A 25,900-nucleotide genomic window follows, 5' to 3' on the forward strand; every position below is an offset into this window, starting at 1 on the left:
GGTGGGACCCATCTCTTCAGGGGGACTCATCTCTTCACCACACCGGAAGCATTCGACATGTTGTCATTAACTTACTAACGTCAGTTGCGCCATGTCACCACCATTCACAAATACTCATGGGATAATAAAGTGTCCATCATATGTACACTTCTGAATCTTGATGGAAGAAATAGGTCATCTGGGTACTTTTTGCTAACTCTTTTATGAGTAGCTACTGTGGATACTTCTTTTGTCACATAATTATCCTATGTTGTAGGGAAGAATGCGATTTCAAATGCAGCCGGTGCTACCCAAAAAGTACAATCCTGTGATGCTTTGCAACATGAACAGCCAGATCTTGCCTGGGACATTAACAATACTCTTTGCAGTATTTTGTTTTAATTTAGCTTCAAGCTAAGCAGTTAGTCTATTAGCTTAAACAAATAACCTGTTAGCATAGGATGACATTAGCATACTCTTAGTCGATTAGCCAGGCATCTTAGCATTCTATTTATTGATTAGCCTGCTAGCTAGCTTAGCATATATGCTAAGTTACAACCCTACCACATTTAAATATTATTAGTATTATTATATACATACATTATATAATTATTATTTTAAACAGTTTACAATCTCTCTTCCAGGAAAATATACAACAAGTATTGATGACTCATCATGCAGTAAACAGATTTTTGGCCAATCACATGCTCTTTAGGTTGAGCTTGTCCATCCCTCTCATTTCACCTCCCATGTGCATTTGGTTAAAGCAACTTGTGGCGGCTAAAATGTGCAGTGATAGAAAGTGGATGTTTGCCAGCAGAATCTACATCAAAAGATTAACATGCTGCCCTTAAGAAAATGATAAAGGAGAAGAGGCCAAAATACACAGAGATCCTTTCCTCCATGGCTGCCGATAGTGGATTTGACAGATCTGCACTGGACTGTAGGATGATCACTTGAAGATGCCGTAAAAGATTAGAAAAACATGAGGTAGCCAACTTCACGAAACAGCAACCAGCAGGTGGGTTATTATCATTTCTCAACATACTGTTTCTATTTTTTTACTCTAACTAAGCTCATAGTTATCTATTTTCCTCTGAGGCTCTTTCAGTAGGAGATAGTCGTGCACAGAAAAACAAGCACAACAATGTCCTTCATTCTTTTGCCAGGCAGATGTTTACCACACTATTAGCAGCTGTGATAGGCCAGGTATGTTTTTGAGCTAAAAAGTGGTTCTGCATGACAGCCAAAGAGAAAAGAAATAGCCCATATACACAGGCATCTCTATTTATACCCTCCAATGAGAAGGCCTCAGGCCCTTTGGGTTGCTGCGAGGAGACACGTATATCATGCCCCACAGTGCTATATGCTAATACCTCAGTGTTTGGAAACTTTGGATCTCTTTGACGCTTTGTCATGTTTCTCATATTTCATCAATATAACCATACTCACTCTGTTTTGTGCTGTCAAGTGGGATTTCTTGTGTGTGGTAAAGTGCTGACATACAGATTTGTTTCTTCTGCTAGAAAACAGTTGATTTCTAAGAAAATGAAGAAAGACCTGTTTTTAGTCAGTGAGAGCTTCTTGTTTTGGTTAGAAGTCAGCTTGCTAGATGATTGCTTTTTATGATGATGTGGTTTTACTCATCTTATTATGAAATGATTTTGAGTTATTAGCATGTAGCATTGTTGTACATGACAGAGGCATACTTGATACACTCTAAAAATTGCTGGGTTGTTTTAACTCAACTTTGGGTCAAATATGGACAAACCCAAACATTGGGTTAAAAATTTAATTAAAAAAATTAATCCAATGGCTGTGTTTGTCCATATTTGACCCAAAGTTGAGTGAAAACAACCCAGCAATTTTTAGAGTGTAGTGAATATGAATATAAATAGTGGAAATCCTAATGTCCAGGATCTCCTAAAATCCTATTTTTCACATAGAAAATACTAAATCCAACATATATATAAAAAAATATTCAATCTACTTTCCTGCGATGCTGCAAACATGCCACTTTAAAGATTAGGGGCTGTTTACTACACCGTTTTCAACTAAAAATGTAAAACTATTTTTGTACGTTTTGGCCATTCATTTTGACTGTTCATTTACACAACAACAGCGTTTTGGGGTTTTGAATTTTTTTTTTGGGAAGTCTGAAAAGGTTACCTTTATCCCACCCATGCAGCAACACAATGTGAAATTGTGAAAACTGTGATGTCATCCACATACGTATAGCGTGTTCAGTCTATATAAGTGTCTCTTTACAAGGTAACACCCCCAACGACTGGCCTGCCAGCATAATATAGCGTTTTTAGTCATTTTCACAGATCTGTGTGAACGAGAATCGTTCTCTTGATCACATGTCTTCATGTGAATCGAATACGGAACACAGCAAAATGAAAAACTTCTTCACATGAGCTTGCATTGACCAGCATGAATACCAGAAGTGTTGCTGGCACTGAGGCCACGTTTACACAAAGCCGGGTATTTAGCAAAACGAATATTTTCCCCCTCTCCGTTTTCAAAAATAACATCGTTCACACACCCGCATAAATATGCCTTCGATCATAACTATGCCAAACCTATTGGCGGCAGTGTAGTTGTTGAGGATAAAGCCATGCAAGCAAATCAGAATCCTCAGAATCGACAAGAGAGAACCTAAAACACGTTTTCGGAAATCTCCACTTTGGCCGTAGTTTTTTTCAGAAATAATCGTTGATAAAAACGGGGTTTTCGTGTAAACGAGAGGCCAATCCGCAGGGAAATATCTGAGTTTTCCCTTCGTGTAAATGGGGCCTGATAGATATATGAGCAGGGGGCTGGGCGACACCAAACACGTTTGTCAGATTTTATAGTCTTTGTATGTGGGCGGGAACAGAGATGTTACCTCCTTCAGGGAACTAGGGTTACATGCGTAACCGAGGCATCAGTGTAAGAATGGGAGATCGTCTCCAGCTAGACATATTTTGTTTGCAGGCACTTCAAGTGTTCCTTAGAGTTCACTGGAGACAGGTAACTTTTCTCTACCCACAACCCCCCCCCCATCCCCCCCTTCTGCTCACCTGAGAATTTAATGATACTTTCGGGAAATGCCCTCAGTTTTTGGGACTGCGTTGACTGCTCTTCCATCCCCATTGCAGAAATGTTTGTCTGTAGGGGAAATTTCTGAAACTTTATGAATTTTGAGAGCTCAGGTTTCTGTGGAGGGTATCATAAATGATAGTTTATGGCTCAGAGGATTCTTTATCCTGCCAACTACCACAGCTATGAAAGGGCTTCCCCGAGTGAGAATGTCATTAGAGACGAGTGCTGACGAAGAGTTTTCAGATAGTTTGAACAACCCCGAAGCACTTTGTCTCACAGTTACTCAGTATTATATTTCCCTTGTTCATGGCTCACAATTCCATTGTTTCCATGAACAGTTATATAACTGACTTTGTTGTTAGTAGTCGCGTCGTCAACTTTATTTAAATAGCGCTTTATGCAACAGATTTTCAACGCAGCTTACAAAATCATTGACTTGAAATGTGAGACAAATTGCAATTCTAAAAAGATAATAGTATCATTATTCAGCTCAAGTTAGTTTCCTGTTGATTCAGTTCGGTTCAAACAGTGTTGAAGTTGAAAAATGTCAATTTTGAAAAAGATTCAATTAGTAAAGCAGCTCTACAGAAAACAATAGTGTCGTCATCCAGTTCAGTTCAAGCTTTGTTCTCATCTGATAGTGTCAGTGCAGTCAAGTCGATTATATTACTGAAGTTTACTGAAGATTACTATGTTTCAAACCCCAATTAAACAAGCCATACATTTTTGTGATTTATGATTCATGTTAGATTTGTGGATTGATATTATTCAAACATTTCTTATGCAGCTCTTTTTGCTTTAAGATTAGAATGTGACACGCCAGCATTAGATACATGACCTATCCACAAACAAACCGTAATATTAGTTCAGGATCATGTAAATAAAAGTCAAGGGTTCAAAGTAACATCTATTCTAAACAGCGTCAGGATAAACATTTTTTTTTTTTAGCTTTGACATTGACGCTGCCATGAATGACATAAATTCAAGACTTTACCTATTTGCATTAGTTGCAATATCGTTGATCTACAGGCCTTTTAACTAAGAGGGAGATTGAGAGGCTCACATTTATTTTTTGCACCTCAAGGTGCTGTTGAGCATGTTGTTGCAGACGTCAGTCTTGTCGTGTAGCATGCAATCGGCATGTGTCAGCCTCCCATTTGCTGCCAAATAAAGCTTGGCTGGGTGCCCAGTCTCATCACTCGTGCGGGGCTGCGTGCCGCCTCACCTGTAAGAGCTGATATCCCACTAAAACAATATTGCGTTACGTGCCAGAAATCAGAAACCACATTTGTCACGTACGCCAGGAGAATTTACAGCCGGCTTATGTGTTTGGTGACACAAAACATATCGTTTACCCTTCGGGGGTTGATGCATGCTTGTGTAATACATCAAGTTGAGTAGTTTAACCCTCATGTTTTGTTTAGGGTCTGCGAAACCTTTTTAATACACTTAACATTGAAGTAGCAGGTTAAGACTATGATGCTTTTTCTAATATAATGAGAACTGGGTAAAACATGTATCAAACCAAAAATGTTTGGGGTCTCAGAAACCTCAAATAAGAAACACCACGGTAAAAAATGGCTGTTAAATCTATAGTTATTTATTTTAGATTTCACAGTAACATTACTGTATATGATTTTAACAGTAGATTATTGTAAAGTTTACAGTAAGATCCCAGTAGTCAAAGCATTACTGTAAAAAATATCACAATTTAGCCACTATAGTACTGTAAATTGTGAAGTAAACTAATACAATTTTTCTTTTTTATATATTTCTTTGTACCCCGTGCAACTATTGAATGAACTAGTAACAATTTGCTCTGTAACTTTACAAAACGTGTAATGAAATAGCCTTGTTTATAGTGATTAATGTGATCTACTGTTTATAGTACTAAGACATAAAAAAACAGTGCTTAACACTGTTTTTGTATGAAAATGCAATTGAAATCACAGTATTGATTTATTTTACTTCTACAGTAAAACAATCAATACTGTAAATCACATTGTTTTTTATTTTTTTTTATTTTACAGTGAATACACGAAATACTGTAAATGTAAGTACAGTACCCTTACTGTAAAACATATTTTACAGTAACTTACTGGCAACTTAAAACCAGTAAGTTACTGTAAAATACAACTAATATCACAGTATTTAACTGTTTTTGATTTCACAGTGTATACATAAAATACTGTAAATGGAAGTACAGTACCCTTACTGTAAAAAGTATTTACAGTAACTTATTGGCTAATTGTTGCTAGTAAGTTACTGAACATTTTACGGTACATTTTTTACAGTGCATGCAATAAATTCAAATGCTTACATTATTTATGCTCATTGACGACCAAAAATTGACCCTACAAAAAAGGTCAAAATTATGATGCATACAGTCTCTGGAAGCCCCCAAACAGAAACGAGTATATGTACGCTACCATTCAAAAGTTTAGGGGTCAAAAGTTTTTATTACTACTTTTATTAAGCAAGGATGCATTAAATAGATCAAACATTACATTTATTATGTTAAAAAAGATTTAAATTTCAAAATAAATGCTGTTTTTTTAACTTTCTATTTATGAAAGAATAATGAAAAAAAATGTATCATGATTTCCACAAAAATATGTAGCAGCACAATTGTTTTCAAAATTGAATTGATAACAACAAAAGTTTCTTGAGCAGAAAATAAGCATATTATATTGATTTCCGAAGGATCATGTGACTGAATGCTGCTAAATCACAGAAATATGCTTTGCCATCACAAATATAAAACAGTTTTTTTAAATGGTAATGATTTTTCACAATATGACTGTATTTTTTACTTCTTTCAAAAACATTAAAATATTCTTTAAAGGCCCTAAATGTCTGAATAATAGTGTTTATGAAACCAATAAAAAAAAATCAATTATGTGTAAGAAAAGGATTGAAAGTAACTTGCATCATTTCTAATGAATTAGTGAGTCTTTTAGCTAGATTAGCACGACTAGCACGGCCTATTTGTGTTGACTAAATATTTGCTGAGTCCTGACTTTTTTGCAGTACGTGTGCAAACATGCGAGGTGCAGACTGCAGGTGTTGTTTGACAAGTGCAGTTCTGCATAGCTTTGCCCTTTCCTTTTTTTTACGATTGTCAAAAGTCTGCAAATCTCTCTTAAGTCTCATATTTGAACAGAGTCTTTTGTATGTCATCAACAGTGCCCATACAGCTGTAACGTCACTAATGTTTATTTTGTGCGTTTCACTGAAGGCAAGTGAGTTCACTGGGCGGAGGAGACTTCGACAGGTTGTGACTGAAGGTATTGTACCAGAGTTTTGTTATGATCACAATGTCCAAAGGGTTTAGTGTAATTGGCCTCTTCATTGAATCATGGAGTCTTTTTAGGTCTCTTGACAATAATGAGTTCATTGGTGGTGGTTGCTGCTGAATGGATTTAACAGCTCAGCACAAACTTGCGTTAATGTCGCTGACCTATATAATTGCTTTCCAAAGCTACTGCAAGTGGAAAAACGTTAATGTCATACCAATGAATTGAAGTTGCATATTGTCGCATGCATGGGATACCATGTGTACACGTGAGGTACCTTCCCTGCAGTGTAGCGTCATAGTGGGTTGGAGGAAAGCCCTTGACCTCTCTTTTTACTTTCCAACCCCCAAAGCTCTTTATAGCTTTTTAAAGTGCACTACTCCCTCTGTTGACACGTCACAAAGCGCCCAGAGGAAAATGTTTGTGCTTAACGGTTGCCGTTTCACAGCTTTCATTTCGCAAGATGTTCATAGCTATCAATTTGATCTCAGCTCTTTCTTCTTAAATACCTTAGAAGACGTAAAAATAAACACAAATAATAATGTCACTCACTCTTAGAAGAAAAGTTAACCTTAAATGGTTCTGTTAGGCACTTTGTGTTTTTAGGCAGGGGTTCTCAGCCTCTAACTCTCCTGCATTTAAATTTTTAGCAAAGCCCCTTTAAGCCTCCAAGGTTAGTAAAAAATAGTGTAATGCTGCTGTACGTCCAGTCAGTGGAGGTGAGGCTTCACTATATGCTGAATAAAATGCTTTTGTGGGAAAATGGTTTATCATTTAACTCTTTCCCTACCAGCATATTTTTTAAGCATAAGTTGCCAGCCACAGCCATTATTTATTATTATTTTACCAAATGGTGAAAATATTTTCACCAAATTTTCATGGCCTCTTTTGTTGCATGTATATCTGTACATATATACTGTACTAAAACTTCTTTGTCTTTGTGGAGAGCGCAGTGCATGCATGCTTAACAACGACAGACGGCACGGGAAAATCGGACCGAATTTTACAATTAATAATAAAAGATAAGCTAATGTGCATTAATGTAAATGTCAAGTATTTTTTTTTTTTTTAAAGGCTGAAACATACACTGTAAAAAAATATTTTCAAGATTTGCATATTTCAACATATTTTCTTTTGTCAAATCAACTTTATAATAATTTATTTAGTTGAGATAACTTATTATTTTGAGTTTCTGATGATCACATTAATCTCCTTTGTTGTATTAACTCACTTTTTCCAGTTCAATCAACTTAACATTTTAAGGCAACCCAGGTTACTTACTTTTTTAAGTTAAACCAACAATATTTTTTTACAGTGTAGTAATCACAATTTTTTTTCTTTTGTCAAATCAACTTAAATAATTTAATTAGTTCAGATAACATACAATTTTGAGTTTCTGATGATTAAATTAATCTCCTTCATTGTATTAACTCACTTTTTTCCAGTTCAATGAACTTAACATTTTAAGGCAACCAGGTTAAACCGACAATATTTTTTTACAGTGTATTTACTACATGTGCCTAGGGGTGTGCCAGGGATGGCAGGGGTTGGTGGCAATGAAAGTATCTGGATATTTTCCACGGGGCGAGGGCTTTTATTACCTCTCTCTTTTTGTTTGCATCCCTGGTAATCTGACTGGCCATTAGGGGTAGAGCCTGATGGACCCTCGTATCTCCCAATAATAAGACTATCTCTGTCCGAAATCTGTTTCATGAGGTACCTATGTGCACAAATGCTGCTTGCAAAGTTATTGCCTGTTAGGCAGCTGCCTTAGCCTACGACTGAGCTGGCACTGGAGCGGGGATAACTCCAGGTGCAGAAAGGGAACATAATCAGGCTAGCATTTTAAATGACCAGTTGCCACCACTCTGTGTTTTCTCAGCTGCCTAATTTTTCCAAAAGCACCTGTGCTGAGAAGTAAATACCAAGCAAATTAGACTAAGTGAGCTGCTTAAAGGATTAGCTCACTTTTGCTGATAATTTACTCAATATAAAAGATTATTTTACCCAAAATTTGAATTGGCCTGAAATAGGGAACACAAAGTGGAGTCAATACGGAATGATTGTTTGCTTTTCTCTTTAATTCCTCTTGGATGTAATGCACATGTAAACATATGGTTTTTCTTTTCTTTTACCAGACTGCAGTGTTTAAGGTACTTATAAACAGAACATTTAGAATCTGCAATCAGACTGAATTTAATCAGTGAAAATCTGTGCATGTAAACAATCAATGAGTTCACTGCTGCCTGTTGCATGTAAGTGACCCTCAAGAAAAAAATCTTGAGATTGTACAAGGTGACGTGGCACGACTCTGTAATTTGAGAGTGAAGGAACTAACGTAATTAAATCCTCGGGTCAAGACACTTTTCTGTGAATGTAGAAGAAACGTCCTTAGGCACACTAAAAACATAATGAGAAAGAGAGAAAAAAGCACGTTGGGACAAACACACGGCAATGCCTCCCACGTTGTGCTCAACCGCTTTAAGCCCCGTTCACACTACACGCGACACCATTCATTTCAATGGTGAGCGGGCGACTTCCGGCGACACGTGCGACAGCGACCGTTGGCGACCGGTAGGGCGTGTCCACCGACGCGACAAAGTTGATAAATGTTTAACTTTATGCAAATGAAGGGCGATTTTCGCAAGCGACAACCAATAGGAGTGAAGTCAGTGGAGCGCGTCACTCTTCAGTGCTGAGTCTGACCGAGGCAAGTTGAACGAGAAACTCATTTTAGCAGTCAGAAACTGTCCTATAATTCATGATATATCTCCGTGTACATACAGTGGTGTTCACCAATACTGACTCCGTGACTGAATGGTTTCAGGGAACCCAGATAGACCGGTATTTGCCCGTTTGCTGCAGTCAAATAGCCGCGATGGCGAGTGCCGCGAGCACTCACTGTTTCTCGTTCATCTTTAATAGTATGCATTTTATGTACTGATTCCATTTATATTTAGACTTTTCCTTACAACATATTTGTTTGTAGCGGCAATAAAACGCATTTGTTGTCTAACATAGAGTAACTTCCGTGAATGTCACTCACAAACATTTCTAGGCAACCAGTAGTGGGGAACGCCCTCCAGCCCAGCCACAGGCGACCTGCAGCGATAAAGTCGCGTATAGTGTGAACAAGGGGGTAATCCATCGACCGGAAGTTGAAGCCTCGCGGGAGCTGCCATCTTGTAGCAGAACTTCACTTGCGTTAGCATTCCCATTGACTCCTATTCATTTTGGCGTCACTTTGACAGCGAATAACTTTACATCTGAGGCGTTTGAAGACCCCATTTGTGGTTTATTTATTTCTAAAGAAACACGACAATGTATAAATAGCTCCATTACCTTCTAGCTTATGTTATGGCCCCGTAGAAGCAGTTTTAGTGAAAGTAGGCTAACGATTGCGTCATACCCACGCGACTCTCTGTCGCACAGTAGAGAGATTACCATATGGACAGGAGGAGAAGCTCACTCGCAATCAGGGAAACGTGGAGGCAAAATGACAAACTAATTAATCAGAATACCTAGCAGAATTGTCATGGACATCTCCTATTCACACTCTCCACCTCTGCATGTTTCGGAAGGGAATGATTCAGATTTCTCATGCTACAGCACTAGAAGACAGACGGGTTACTCTCGTCACATTACGTTGTCAAGCTCAGTTTGAGTCTGCGCGTCACGGACAGAAGTGCTGAAAAATCGCCAAAAATGGGCTTCAATCGTCTCAATGGAGTTCCAATGAGATCGCTCTGTCCATTTCTTTTACTGTCTATGAGTGTGAACGGGGCTTTAGAGGTGATCAGTTACTTAACGCAGCTGACACAAGAGCCTGGATCTCTTTTTTAATCAATACAGGGAAAACCTTTACAGAAAAATGCTGCTGTAAGAACTGAGGATGGTGAAAAACTGTACATGCTTCAAAGGACAACTCCGGCGCAAAATGAACATTTGGTCTAATAACACATTGGTACCTAGTCGACCGTTCTCTGAGATTTCTTTTCATGATAATCGAATGTAAACAGTTTTATCTCTAAAAACGGTTTAGCTTATAACGCTAGCATATGGAGCATAGAGTAATGAAATAAAAATCGCTAGTTAATACCACTAACAAGGCTTAAAATAGCCTCACATTAACACGGTAACACAATGAGGGTCCCTACATGCAAACCAAAGAAGACAGTTTAATAAGTAGATATTTTATAAAGACAGTTCACTTCGTGTATACAAGCAGGAGCCGTCTTTGGAAAACAGTCTTGACCAGTCAAACCACGAACGCCGTTCATACAGTTCAGCTCACTTGTCTATATTATGTAAAAAAGAATGTCCTCAAATCCTCAATGTTTTGTGCTTCTGTTGGACAGCAAGCAAATGATACATGGCCAGGGGGAAAAAATGCAATATATATATTTTTCTCTTGAGTTTATTTTATGGACAGGCCTAATAATATTTTAATAACCCCTGTAAAAGTGAGCAGAAACAGGAAATGGATTAACCTGACATTTACAAGACGAGGAAGTGGGTACTCGCATAGGCTCCGTGACACTCCCTGCTATAAATGACCATTTAGTCTGGGATTTTTTGGAATTGCATTTAGGACAATCATCTCCAAAGAATGTTCTTCTTTATATAGTGTCTCCACTGTAACATTTCATCCCAAAGTGATTTATATATAAATAGTGAGGCAGGAAAATGAGAAATGTTCTTTTCATTGATTTCAAGGATGGAATGTGGAATGTGACCAAAATCCACTTGTTTAATTGTTCTATCAGTACAAGGAAGTTGTGGTCAGGTAACTGCAATGAATACTGGCTTTGTAACTTAGAGTTAAACAGTTCAAACCCATTTTCAAGGAAACGCACGCCCACACAATAGACAAAGCGGGACTGTGTTGCGCTTTCACAACATTTGCTGCAAAATAATACCGTAAGGTTGCAGACAGCACACAACAGGGTCAGAGGTCAGGTCAAAGGTCAGACCTGGACATGGACAGGTGCAGGATTGACCCAACTTTAATCATAAAATCTTGGCTGTTGCTTTGTTTCATAAACCTGAAAGGAAAAAAAAGGATAAGTGGGGTGCACTTTATTAATGTTTTGGATTTGCGCCATACTTTTTTATTATATTCTTCCCTATACTATATTCAAGCTATATATAAAATTTCACAATTTTGTTTTCCTAGCCTGGAAATGTCATGGATATGTATTTAATGAAAGCACACTTTCCTAGTTATGCTCGGCCCTTAAAATATTTCATAGGCTGTAATCCTCTCAGGTAGAATAAGAAAATTGTCTTATTTGTGAGTAAATGGTTATTTTGAGTATGTTCTTTGCAATAAATCTATTTAAACTAGGTCAAGAGTGAATTGGTCTGAACTGGGATTATTTTTAAAAACCTTCTAAAAATAAAGTTTTGCGGAATTAGTGACTGATGTGATTTTTATTATTTTTGACATGCATTTGGCTGAACCTTCCAAGGTTATTTTTGCAAATTAATGCTGCCATATGATATGTATGATAAGCGGACGTCTTGTTTACATAAGTGGACTCTCATCAATTAGTTGTTTGGACGAAAGCAGCATCCCTAATTAAAGATCTGGATGACCTTCCCGTGGTATGCGACGGTTTGATAAGTGCGTAAATAAACAGACTGTGCTTCTAAGTGCTGAATGACACGTAATTGTAGGGTTCAGACGCTGGGAGCGATCAGTTGGCACTAAAAATCTGTAGGTCTGCCCGTCCAGCTGACACGCTGTAGTGATCCTCAACTTCAGCCTCTGCTTTTCAAATTGTGGGACGTTCGGTGTGTTTTTAAGGAAACTTAAACTCCGAAATTTGGTCCAGAAATGGGAATTGCATGTTGTTCAGTTCTTCTTTTAGAACTTGGAGGATTATAGCATGGAGTCAATCACTGTCAGTTAGCCATAGCCATGGACTTTCCCCAAAGCTTCAAAAGTTTCCTGTCTGGCCACAGAGACAATTCGCTGTATCCAGAAGCAAAGCTCCTCAGGGATATGTTTAGTTTGAAATAAATCCTGTTTACAAGTTATTTGTAGAGGAAGAGTTCAGGGAGCAAGAGTCTTTATTTCTTTCTTCATGAGGACCTGCAGCCTCACGTTCTCTGGATGATCAGTATGCAAGTGACTGATGACAGCAATGCCACTCTTCGGCACATGCTACATCCATTTCCTGGTGAGCTGCAAATTTACATAGAAAATTCCCTCCAAAAAAGTAGGATCTGTGGTCTGGAGAAATCAGGTTCCTCTTGTTGCAAGCACGGGACACACATATGATAGACATCTGGCCAAGTGTTCACCAGAAAACCATCTGTTTATAGACCCAGATCATAGATGTTAAATACAGATGTTTTCAACACCTGTGTATTAATAGAACACACATCCAACCTGTAAACTCTGCTGGAAATGTTGAAGAATGTATGTGTGCCCAATTTCAATTTAAATTAAATTTACAGTAATATTACTGTTAAGGTAGTTGTTTAACAACATTATTTAACATGAACTAACTTTTTTTTTTTTTTGTTAATGTGCATTTCCACGTTCACTAATACATTATTAAAATACAAATATATATATATATATATATATATATATATTGAGCTTACACAAACTAACCATTAACAGTTGTATTTTCAATAACCAATGTTAACAAATATTAATACACACTATGTGAATTGCTCATTCGTTAGTTAATGTTAGTTTATGCATTAACTAATGTCAATTAATAGGGTTTTGTAAAGTGTTACCAAAGGGGTTAATTGTGTTCCAACAAGAATGGCAAATTTGGCTTTACTTGAAAATTAGAGTAACAATGAAAGTTAATATAAGAAAACTTGTACAATTGTGCTATTTGCTGAACTTAAAAGTACACAAAACACACCTTGACCCAGGGAAAGTTATTACTATAAAAAATGACACTAGATATCATTAATAAAGTAGACATTCTCCTTATAAGAGTATAACAAATGACTGGCTTGCATTTTAAACGACATGTGGAGTATGTGTTGTGCACTGGGATTGAATTATGAGGCTACCACGCTGAAATATATTAAGCAAGTAATGTCCTATCCAGTGCAGTAATATATCTAAGCTGAAAGGATTGCAACACAATACAAGCCTTTTTCCTAACCACTCATATGGTTTACTGCTTGAACTGGTGGGTTATCTATCAAAGTGCTTGGCAGACTCCTCAGCGAACAAATGTCTTATAGAAATGCACGTTTACAGACCTAGGGAGATAAATCTGTCAACTGTTAGGAGGTGTGATCTTGTTGTGAGGAATCTTTCTTTCTTTTCTTTTTTTTTTTTTTCTAATTCCCATAGATCAGCGCCAGGTGAACAACTGGCTAATCAGTTCCACATTAAACAGTGTCCTCAATTGGACTTGTTACGCGTGAAATTCAAACGGTATACCAGGTTTAAAGTAAGGACAGACTTTGCATGCAAAATTCCTGCAAAAGAACAAGGTATAATATACCCGAGAAACCCCTACCAACATTCCCATTCATCTTATGACTTTAACATCTTTTAAATTGATTATTTTACTGTTATTTTTAGTTAAAAAAATGATAATTGGACATGATTTAAAGGAGTAGTTCACTTTAAAAAAAAAAAAAACTTTTGCTGATAATTTACTCACGCCCATGTCATCCAAGATGTCCACGTCTTTCTTTCTTCAGTTGAAAAGAAATTAAGGTTTTTGATGAAAACATTCTAGGATTTTTCTCCATATAATACACTTTACTGGTAACCAAACGTTTAAGGCCCAAAAGACATTTTCAGTGCAAACTGCAAACTGTTCAAAGGGCTTTAAATGATTCCAGATGATGAATAAGGGTCTTATCAAGCGAAACGATCGCTCATTTAAAAAAAATAAAAAAAATAATCACAAAGTTTAAGTTTAAAAGCTCAAATTCTCGCCATGCTCTGTTCTGTGATTTGCGTTTGTGACTGTCCTGTTCGAACTCATTCATCAAAATGAACGAATCTTTTCCTGAGTCAATTTGTTTATTTCGTTCATTGAATGAACCAAATGACACGAAAAAAAAGATTTGTTCATTTTGAACAGGAGAGTCACGAATGCGCATCACAGAACAAAGCAAGGTGAGCATTTGATTTTACAAAACTGAAACTTTGTTATTATTTTTTTAAATGAGCGATCGTTTCATTTGATAAAACCCTTATTCATCATCTGGAATCATTTAAAGACTTTTGAACACTTTGCAGTTTGCACTGAAACTGTCTTTTGGACCTTGAACCGTTTGGTTCCCATTACAGTCCATTATATGGAGAAAAAAATCCCGAAAGAAAGAATGATATGTATATATTGGATGACGGGGGGGGCGAGTAAATTATCAGCAACATTTTTTTTTAATTTTTTTTTTTAAGTGAACTACTCATTTAAGACAAAAATGTGGGATTAGCAATGTTAATTGCTATATTTGTGTGTATGTGTATATGTTTTTTTTACATATATAATATACAATTAATATAAATATAATAATATATTTAAAAAAAAAAAAATGTCACTCTCCATAGCTACATTTGTTTGATTAAAAATACAGTATAAATATGTGTGTGTGTATATATATATATATATATATATATATATATATATATGTGTGTGTATTATTACAATTTAAAATAACTGTTTTCTAAATTATTTTTTCAGCATCATTATGCCAGTCTTTAGTGCCACATGATCATATGTCTAGAAATCCTTCTAATATGCTTATTTTGTGCTCATCTCTTATTATTATCAATGTTGAAAGCAGTGAATTTAATGCATCCTTGCTGAATAAAATTTCTTAAAGATGCAGAATTGCGGACGGCTCTTCAGATAACAGTTAGCTAGCCTATAAATGGGACATAAATATGTGGACTTTGCACTGTACGTTTGCGCAAAAATGTTATCGACGATATTTTAGCTGTAAATTTGTTGCTGACCTTTAAATCAGTTTCCGTTTTTCCAACTCCTCCGTTCCTCTGTTTTAAATCTGGTACTTTCAGCAGCACCACCACCACGAGTAAAATACGACACAATGGCCGTGTTTGAGTGTGATGGAGGGTGATTTACTCTTTTGAGGAGGCGACCGCAGTGGGAGAAGAGCAAGAATGGAGCACATTGAGGCGAAAGTGCTGAATCAGAAGTATCGTGTTTGCATTTGCTTGAAGGAAACTCCACCGGCTCAATGGCTCCATTGTTTGGTGGCTTTATGACACCGGCCATTTAATTTCACCCCGAGTCGAATCTCAGGAGCCATGCGGGTGATGCGGGACGTGATTGGAAGTGATCTCTCCCGGATCCCTTCTCTAGCGACTCAGAGGCGTTCATTTACCTCCATAGGGGTCGAGTCATAGGAGCAACCCATTTGTGGAACCCAAACAGACATCTTCTTTCACAGCTCTGTGGAGGGCTATAGAAGCAGAGACACAGAGATATGTATATACAGTATAGTTTGCTTGTTTAGCGGTAAAAGCAATTAAAGGGTAACTTCATACCCAGTGATGTAATGGTCATGCTTCTCCCACAATTTGTGGCCATCTGCAGATGGCGTGCACTTGATGGTAGCTCGCTCTCTCACACATGCGAAAACGTAAAGAAAAATGAATACGTTTAAGGAAGTGTTTCTATAAAAGAGCACACAAGACGTTCAGAAATATATCATGCTCAGACGCGTAAACCTTTTCTTAATTATAACTTGATTATTTACACAATGGCAGGAAAATTAGCAGGATGGAAATAAAGTGCTAAAGTTAGCCATTGTTCAGCATGTGGCTGAGAGTTAGTTTACACAAGGATGTCAGCTTGAAATTTGGTTACTTTATTTTGATGGTCCACTTTAGACATTCTTCAAACTATAAGTAACTTCGCAACTACTATATGTCCAGCCCGTTCTCATCCTTTAACGCCATATAGAACGCTATATGCAAAAACGGCGCTATACTACGCACATGGCACCCTTTATCGTTAATATAACACGCAAACCCAAGACGTCATAAATCCTTTAGCGTGAATATGAAACGCAGACCCTACCCCACACCTAAACTTAGCCCTCACAGCACGTGTTATATTAACAATAATGGGTGCCATGTGCGTAGTATAGCGTCGTTTTTGCATATAGCGTTCTATATGACGTTAAAGGATGAGAATGCGTTGATATGTCAACTAACTCTCATTAGAGTAGCTGACTGTTAGGTTAGGGTTGGTACAGGATAAGTTTACATGTAACCACAAAGTTACGTACAGACTGTTCATCAGAACATAGAGTTAGCAGATATTAAGCAGATAGTCTACTAATGATTGCTAGTTGACATGCAGTTGCACAGTTACATGTAGTTAGTAGAATGTCATCAAAATGTGTCTAATTTCTAATACATAAATGCAAACTGTCCAAATGATATGGCAAGATCTAAACCAAAGTTTCACTCCTTCACCTTTTTATATTAATAAATAAAAAACAGTAGGACTTCATGTTAGTGCAAAATGCATGAACTAATTTGAACAAATACAACTTTTGATTTTTATAATGTATTAGTAAGTTTTGTAATTAATTATTAATAAATGCTGTAGACGTATTGTTCACTGTTAGTTCATGCAAACTAAAGTAGTTAACTAACGAAACCTTACTGTAAAGTGTTACCATGAAAACTAATGTGATTTCCATCTTTAATTATTTTTTTTTATTAAAAAAAAATGTACAGTGTAAAAAAAATATTGTTGGTTTAACTTAAAAAAATGAAGTAACCTGGTTGCCTTAAAATGTTAAATTCATTGAAATGGAAAAATTGAGTTATACAATGAAGGAGATTGATTTAATCATCAGAAACTCAAAATATTATGTTATATGAACTACATAAATGATTTAAGTTGATTTGACAAAAGAAAAAATGTTGTGATAAAAAAATCATAAAAATATTTTTTTTACAGTGTAGGAGACCAATAGGTCTAATTCTAGGTATGAACTAATCAATTTAAGCTATTTGCAAATGATATTTTATTAAAAAATATGCACACATGCAATCTTATTCTTATGTCTAATATGTTGAAAACAGAAAAAAAAGTTTCATGTCACATTCAGTTCTACATAAATCATGACAGTAGTCAAATATTAAATGTTTAGCTACTTATATCTTACGACGCTCTTTCGCCATTAAAACTAAATGCATTGCGTTCAAATCCGCTCTCATCCTCTGTGAATAGTAAAGCCCGCCTTCTTTGATTTGATTGGGCATCTCAGTCATTTTGACATTGATGAACGCTGTTAGACAACTGAGGCCATTTCTAATTATCACCATTTCTCAGTGTACTGTACATCGTGGTTACAGCCCTGTTTCAGACACTTAAAAGTACATGCTAATTAACTTTATGCATTCCATCCGTGATATTTGAACTCGGTGAACTGCTGATCTCTGTTGCTAAACAGACAGAGTAGAGACAGTTATCTCTTTCCAGCACTTTGCGGTCTGAGGAGAGCCTATCTCAGGCTGACTTTGGATCTGCCTCTCTGTCTCTCTCGCTCGCCTGTTTCCTGTCTCATATTCTCAGGGAACACACTCTAAGAAATGAAGCATGGGTGTAGTTTAATTTAAATACTAGTTTTATGGTAAAATTACTAAAAGTATTATGTTTATGCAGTAAAAATAAGCGAGTTTCATAGCATTAAATTAATAGTATAATATTTCAAGTCAACAAAATGTCACAGATTTAAACCAACGTAACCAGATCATTTTAAACCAACTAGCGGTTGAAGATTGTCCCAAAGCGCTTTCCGTACATTCAATCTCGCACATGATGCACGAGAAGATAATAGCATTTTCCACCTGTCCTTTGGCAACTTTTGAATCCATTATCATCCATAAACTATTTGGTAAGTAGAATGTTTTTTTTTGTGTAATATATTTTACAATTTTACATTTGTGACAACAGATGATGTTTTTTGCGCTTAGCTGTAAACTTGTGCCCAACCCTGCTCCTGCCGATCGACTGTCCTGCACAGTTCATCTCCAATTCTAATCAAACACACCTGCCTTGAATTTTCAAGTGATCCTGAAGACCTTAATTGGTTGCTTCAGGTGTGTTTGATTAGGTTTTAAACTGTGCAGGACAGTCGATCGGCAGGAGCATGCACACCTTTTAAAACGATATCTTGCTAGCTTAATTTACACAGCATTAGCATGTATCCTTGTCATAGTAAGTGTGTTAGAAGTGGAAATAGTGAGAATTTGGTGTGTTTTTTTTTTAGTTTAGTTGTAATTTAGCTTTAAACTTTTTTTATTGACATTTAACTTTAGCTTAACATAACACATGGTCTAGATATATTCTTTTTTAATGTTTGTTTAGCTCCAGTAGGCTATAGTATTAAACTAATATTGTTTTTGTTGTTTTTTAAGCTCTTTATTAAATAAGTGCTGCTGTCTGTCTGTTATGCCTGAGGAAGAAAGGAAAGAACTGATATTGGAGGTGAAAAAGAAGAACAACCAACAGCTAATCAAAAGTAAAATGGAAAGAACCTTTGCCTATAGAAGACAGGAAGTCGTTAAAGATATGCCCTTCATAGCAGAGTTCAAAAACAGATGGCCAGCCCTGTTTTCTGAGAGCCAGGTAAAGTATTATTCATCATCTGTATTTAATTTAAATATATGTAATTAATGTCTAAATACTGTATTAGGGTATTAATTTTAAACAAATGAGTAATATTTAATTGACAAAGGTTTGGAGGCAATGTCGTAAGAATCCATGCATATGGTTGTTCTGCTCTATATTAGGCCTACAATGCACATTACACAAACATCCATATAAAATGGTTACAGATAGCCCACATTGAACCTCCAACTAAAAACATTTAGCCAAAAGCAAACTCATGTTCCCTTCCAGGGGTGTCAAACTCAAAGTTACAGAGAGGGCCAAAATTAAGAACTGGTACTGTTATGCTGTCTTAATATTATTATTATGGCCACGCCAGCTCCACTATCGAGGCAAACTGGATATAATTGTACCACGGCCAGATGTAGCCCACAGAGTTTGACATATTTTGTTTTAACTTGAATTTGTGTTTTAATACGTTTCAGGTAAATGCAGAATTCACCCTCATCACCACAGTCCCCCTGTTCTCAACCTTTATGTCCCGACTGGATCATTACTCCAACCAGCCATTGAGGGTATTCAAAAAGAAGGGGGGAACAGCAAGACGCGATATCGACGTAATCATTGCGGAAATGGACAAGGTATGTGTTTTGGGTGTATTTTGGGCTCTGACCCTGGGGGTTTAACATTTACTCTAAACATAATTACTACATTAAAACTAATTACTCTAAATATGACTTGCTATCACAAATACAAAATTCTATGATTTGTACAAATAGAGGTATTTCTGTAAATGTTTTTAATTTACGAAAAGGATGCTTTATATTCTGTGCAGATTTATCATGAAATGTCAGTTGTACATCTGTAATTCTGCTTGTGAAATGTTGAATCTGCTTTTCTGAATTGCCTGATGCAATTGTTCATTTGTCCATTCAATTACGTATATTTTAGTTCAAACTGAACAATACTGCCTCCTTCAATGTGTCAATGGTATAAGCTTGAGAAACACTTGAGGTATCTGTGTAAATTAGGGCTTGCTAAATAGTGAAATTATTTTCTCATAATAACATCCTTAAATGGAATGAGTGTGTATATCACGCAGTTGACAAATTAATGACAAATAAACTACAGATTTACAATTGATATTTAATTAAAATTGCATAAATCAATTAATTAAAAACTTGGTAGAATAAGGTCATAATAGATTTGTCAATGTGATAATGGCAGTTTCCTCAAATAAAATGTTCAAAATCAGTTGTTGGTTTCCCACAGAATCCCAGTGTTGAAGTACGACGGACTGAAATGAAAAGCCTGGCAGCCTTATTAAGGAGCACTGAGATGAGAGAGGTATCCATCAACTTGTCTTAGTTAAGGGAATAACATAGTTTAATATAAAAAATGGTGGAATGTTCTACATCTTTTTAATTTGTTACTAGTGTCAAATATGCATAATTAATAATGGGTCTCTTTGTTTGTCATAGGCTATCGAGGATATTGGTATTGATGCAATGACGGAAATGGAGAAACTGGCTTTGGGTCTCTATGTTGTTCGACATGATGGAGCAGATGCTACAGATCCACCTGAGGATGTTGGCATCGTCATTGAAGGCTGCACAGTGCTGCGAGATCTGAGAGAGGTTACAAATGGATGTGCAGTTCTGTTTGGCTTGATCTACTGTTTAAACTTGAGCTATCCCATGGAGCTGCGATACTTTCGAATTTCTTCAGGAAGTGTTAATGGAAATGGATGGATGGGAACAAGCTCTCCACTAAAGTGCAGGTCCTCAAAAACAAACTGCATGAGTAAAATCACCTTCACCAGGCAAGACTGGACCTGGCCTTTTGTTGACTGCTGCTTTATTTTTGGACTGCTGCTGGACAAGGTAAAGCTGTGATCAATAATGTTTGGAATAAGCAGACAAGACTGTAGTTGATTAATTTAAATTAGTCTATTTGCATTTTATGTGTATTTATGTTGGTGTCTTCAATTTTATTTGTACACTTTGCATTTGTAAGTTTTGCTTACTTTGCATAATTGTGTCAGTCATGACAGTGCCAGCTATAGTAATGCACATTGAAGGTCAAAATTACTTTGACTAATATTTCAAAACCAAAGGTGAATAAAGTTAAAGTGACTTGAGTATTTTTATTAACAGTTTATATTATTGATCTGTGTTGTATATTTCATGTTATCATTGTGAAGCTGCTTTGATACAATCTGTATTGTAAAATGCGCTATATAAATAAATTTGACTTGACTTAACAGCAACTAAGTTCTAGTCATTAAGTACAATCAACACAAATGGACTACATAGCTAAGCTTCTGTTTAATAAATTTAACTTAATCAGGTCATGTTAGTTCAAGCTATAGTCATTAAATGCAAGGCAATAATTTACATTTATTCAAAATAATTGTGCATTGTTCCATTTAATTAACACAGTTATGAACGATTTACTTAAAACATTATGTTAGGATTAATTGTATATTACCCTTTCCATTTAAGCAACTAAGTTTTGTGGGACCGGTTGACATAACTTTATTAATTAAATACAACATCTTATTTTTTAGAGTGCACTAGGAAACCGTAAAGCTCCTCTAACTGCGGTCTGTGCGATGCTGTGACCTTGCACTGAACCTAGCATTGTGGATTTGTTATTGGAAACACCCCTCCGATGCTCTTATTAAGCCTGTGTAAAGATGAAAGGTTACGCTCTGTTTTCACATCCATTCCCAATAGCAGATCCACAGTCCTCTGTGACGATGTGGCTGCCGCTGAGATCAGATGTAAAGTAAGCAGCATGGCCAGAATCTGACTCAGTTTGAATTCTCTTTAATATCTCAAATATTTTTCCTAGAAATCAATGACATTGAATGGATGGAGACTTTTAAGTATTTTTTTTATTTTTTTCTAAAAAGTGACTTCTGAGAAAAAAGACCCCATGCATCTCTTCTAGAGCTGTATAATATACTATATATATATATATGTATGTATGTATGTATATATTTTATCTGTATATAATCTTATTTTTGTTCTATTTTGATTATAATTTAACTTACATTTTTAGGATTTGTATTTATTTTTAGGTGTTTCTGTCATTTTTGAGATTAGTTAATTTTTTTCTATATTTTATATAGTTTTTTATTCATTTTTATTTTGGTTATTTTAAATGGAAGCTTGTTTCTGCCACTGAATAAATAAATAAAAACCTATCAGCGACTTTTTATCCTGGCTTTGTTTTAGATTTTTTTTTCTTCTCAGAAATGCATGATATAAACTCTCAAGAGTTTAGAAGTTAGTGAGATATAAACTTGCAATTAAGAGAATAAAAAGTTTTTTTTCTCTCTCCCTCAGTATTTGACATTATAACTCGGAATTGCACTATGTCTAACAATAGATTCAGAAATGTGAGGTATAAATTCGCAATTGTGGAAAAAATTTAATTACGAGAAAAAATCTGAATTGTGAGATGTAAAATCGTAATACTGAGAAAGTTAGAATTAGATTGCGAGTTTATTAAAATTGTGAGATATAAACTCGCAATTGTGAGGGAAAAAAAATCGAGTTTATTTACACAATTGCGAGTTTATAAAATTGTGAGATATAAACTCGCAATTGTGAGGGGAAAAAAATCAGAATTGTGAGATGTAAACTTGTAATTGCGAGAGAAAAGTCCGAATTGTGAGAGATAAATTTGCATTTGCAGAGAAAAAAAGTCAGAATTGTGAGAGATAAAAAAAAAAATTCTTTTTTCCGTGGCAGAAACAAGCTTTTCCACTTAAGCATGTTGCTGAGTAACGGAAATGACTGCAAATATCAAAGAGATCTCAATTTTTTCCCTTACATGAGCAGTGATTCATCCCTGACTGTATTGAACAGTCATAATTCACATGTTATTTCAATGAGACAAAGGAAGTGCACCTGTGCATGACCTTTACAGTAAGAGGAAGGAAACCACATCAGTGTCTCCCTACGGATCAGAGCAAACGGCCCACATGTGACTAAATTGTACGGGTGTGTAGGATAATCAAAAAAAACACGTCATCATCTCCGTTTCCCTCCTCCCTCAGCCCAGAGATTCGTTTTCCCGGTAAGAAGGAAGGTTGAGTGACCACACAGAGGAAAATTGAATTTCTCAGAGGATATTGTACTCTCATAGCCTATACACACACACACATACATAGATGAAAAATTCAGATGATAATGGTTTTGTTTTTAAAAACTTGCACTCTGAAACCCTCTTCCAAACATTTTTGAAAAAGCCGCTCAATCCTCTGCATTTGTGACACCTTCCTTCGAACATTCACAGAAAATAGCTTACCTCTGCTTTACAAAATAACGGTTAATATATGCGATGTGAAATTTAGGTGAGAAAGTTTATATTCTTTAAAGTATTAATATCACCCAATAATAATAATAATAATAAATCTTATTTACAGAATATATAATCTCATCTGCATTTCATTCCAACCTGAGAACTCCAGTTTCAGTTCGATTGGAGCTGCGTGGAAATGTATGCTTGTCTATAAACTAGTCTTTTGAGTGGGGTCATCACCGTTAGCATCCCTGTCAGCGTGAGTGACATCATTGACAGGCCAGGTCCTCATTATCCATCAAAAGAAATGATGCGACTCATGAGGAGCCAAAACGCAGAATTACTCGTCCCACTCAGGGACCGATACAATGATGCATTTGGACATTTGTGGTTGTTGATTCATTTGTCATATGCTACGTTCACAGGTCAGCGGTTCTGCCTGTGTGTTGTTCTCGCTTATACCCGAGGCTTCTGGGACGTGACTGAATGTCACACGGCGTGAGGTGTGTCTGTCGGGTTGTTGCCTTGTGGAAGACCCCTAAAATCTTTCTTCTGCATTCTCACACAAAACCTTTGCTCTGTTTTGTTGGGGTATGTGAATCAGACATTCTATTACAATATAATCATTTTTCTTCCCTGCCATAGCCAAAAGACATTAAATATCATCTTGGAACCAACAGCGGGTTTATTTGAATCATCTGTATGATTTTTGCTTGGCGTTTGACTCCCATTTAATAGGAAACACATTTGTCAAGTGTAAGAAGGAATTTACCTAGTGCTTTTTTTTACTCTTTGGGCCAAGTGTGTTATTACTCTAAAATCAATTGACTAGAAAATTTGCGGATGTCATAGAGGTTGGAGAGCCCTGACAAATTGTTGTAGTCCCCAATGGCACTCCAGTATTATGTACTGAGCAAATAACAGGGCAAACCCATTTTCATTTCAAATGTCATTCTGCTTATTTTAAAACATTAAACCAAACATATCCCAAGGAATATTTTGAGCTAAATTTGTTGTTCGTGTAAATTCACCAAATGCTAAACCAATTGTAAAAAGAAGCAATTCTGGAAACAGCAACAATTCCAAAGTGTGTTTGTATGTGTCTGCTTCTACATGTGGCGTGTGTTTGAGTGCATGTGTGTAAACAGAGAAGTCTGCAGATGCAGTGGGTTGTAGCAGGTGTAAATGGATCTGAGGTCCACAGGGCACTGAAATGGAAGCCAGTAGCAGCTGGAAGGCCTTATGATTCAGAAGGTCATAAGGTCAATGTAGCAGCAGGCAGCAGACTGCATTTACCAGCTCAGAGATGCAGGGTGTGAGAAGAGACTGAAACTCTGTCCTTGGAAACTCATATTGGGGTCAGGGTGAGTATTAGACCTCATTTCATGCTTTCATTTGGCAGTTGGCACGAAATTGAAGACACGCAACACTGATGTCAGCTTAATCCTCCGTCCATTCACCCTGGCACACGCATGTAATATACCGAGTCTGAGTTTCAGAAAAGCCAAATAAAGGGAAGTGAATGGAGAATATATATATATATATAAAGAGTTCAGATGCAAAAGCCTCTAAATGCCATTTGAAATTTTCTTCTAAAATGACCATTTTTATCAAGCTTGTATATTTAAGTTCAGTAATTTCACTTAAATGACAATTTATAGGTAATCTTCATTGCCATTTAAGTGAAATCACTAAACTTAAATATACAAGCTTGATAAAAATGATCATTTTAGAAGAAAATTTCAAATGGCACTTAGAGGCTTTTGCATCTGAACTCTTCATATACACTCACCGAAAAGATTATTAGGAACACGTGTTCAATTTCTCATTAATGCTATTATCTAATTAACCAATCACATGGCAGTTGCTTCAATGCATTAAGGGTGTGGTCCTGGTCAAGACAATCTCCTGAACTCCAAACTGAATGTCAGGATGGGAAAGAAAGGTGATTAAAGCAATTTTGTGCGTGGCATGGTTGTTGGTGTCTGAGTATTTCACAATCTGCTCAGTTACTTGGATTTTCACGCACAACCATTTCTAGGGTTTACAAAGAATGGTGTGAAAAGGGAAAAAAACATCCAGTATGCGGCAGTCCTGTGGGCGAAAATGCCTTGTTGATGCTAGAGGTCAGAGGAGAATGGGCCGACTGGTTCAGTCTGATAGAAAAGCAACTCTGAAATAACCACTCGTTACTACCGAAGTATGCAGCAAAGCTTTTGTGAAGCCCAACCTTGAGGCGGATGGGCGACAACAGCAGAAGACCCCACTGGGTACCACTCATCTCCACTACAAATAGGAAAAAGAGGCTACAATTTGCAAGAGCTCACCAAATTTGGACAGTTGAAGACTGGAAAATGTTGCCTTGTCTGATGAGTCTCGATTTCTGTTGCGACATTCAGATGGTAGAGTCAGAATTTGGTGTAAACAGAACGAGAACATGGATCCATCATGCCTTGTTACCACTGTGTATGCTGGTGTGTATTCTTGGCACACTTTAGGCTCCTTAATGTCAATTGGGCATTGTTTAAATGCCACGGCCTACCTGAGCATTGTTTCTGACCACGTCCATCCCTTTATGGCCACCATGTACCCATCCTCTGATGGCTACTTCCAGCAGGATAATGCACC

At 36.5% G+C, this 25,900-nt stretch overlaps 1 protein-coding gene across 1 annotated transcript; it reads left to right on the forward strand.

Moving 5' to 3' along the window:
• The first annotated feature begins 18,277 nt into the window (after positions 1 to 18,277).
• Positions 18,278 to 21,223, forward strand: LOC148978392 (uncharacterized). The gene is made up of 4 exons (XM_089133398.1): positions 18,278 to 18,976; positions 19,444 to 19,599; positions 20,231 to 20,305; positions 20,440 to 21,223. The coding sequence occupies exons 1-4, from the start codon at positions 18,800 to 18,802 to the stop codon at positions 20,851 to 20,853; spliced, it is 822 nt and encodes a 273-aa protein (XP_088989524.1). The 5' UTR covers positions 18,278 to 18,799; the 3' UTR covers positions 20,854 to 21,223.
• Positions 21,224 to 25,900: the final 4,677 nt, after the last annotated feature.

The sequence above is a fragment of the Pimephales promelas genome, chromosome 7, assembly GCF_988280905.1.
Source record: "Pimephales promelas chromosome 7, fPimPro1.hap1.1, whole genome shotgun sequence".
NCBI lineage: Eukaryota > Metazoa > Chordata > Actinopteri > Cypriniformes > Leuciscidae > Pimephales > Pimephales promelas.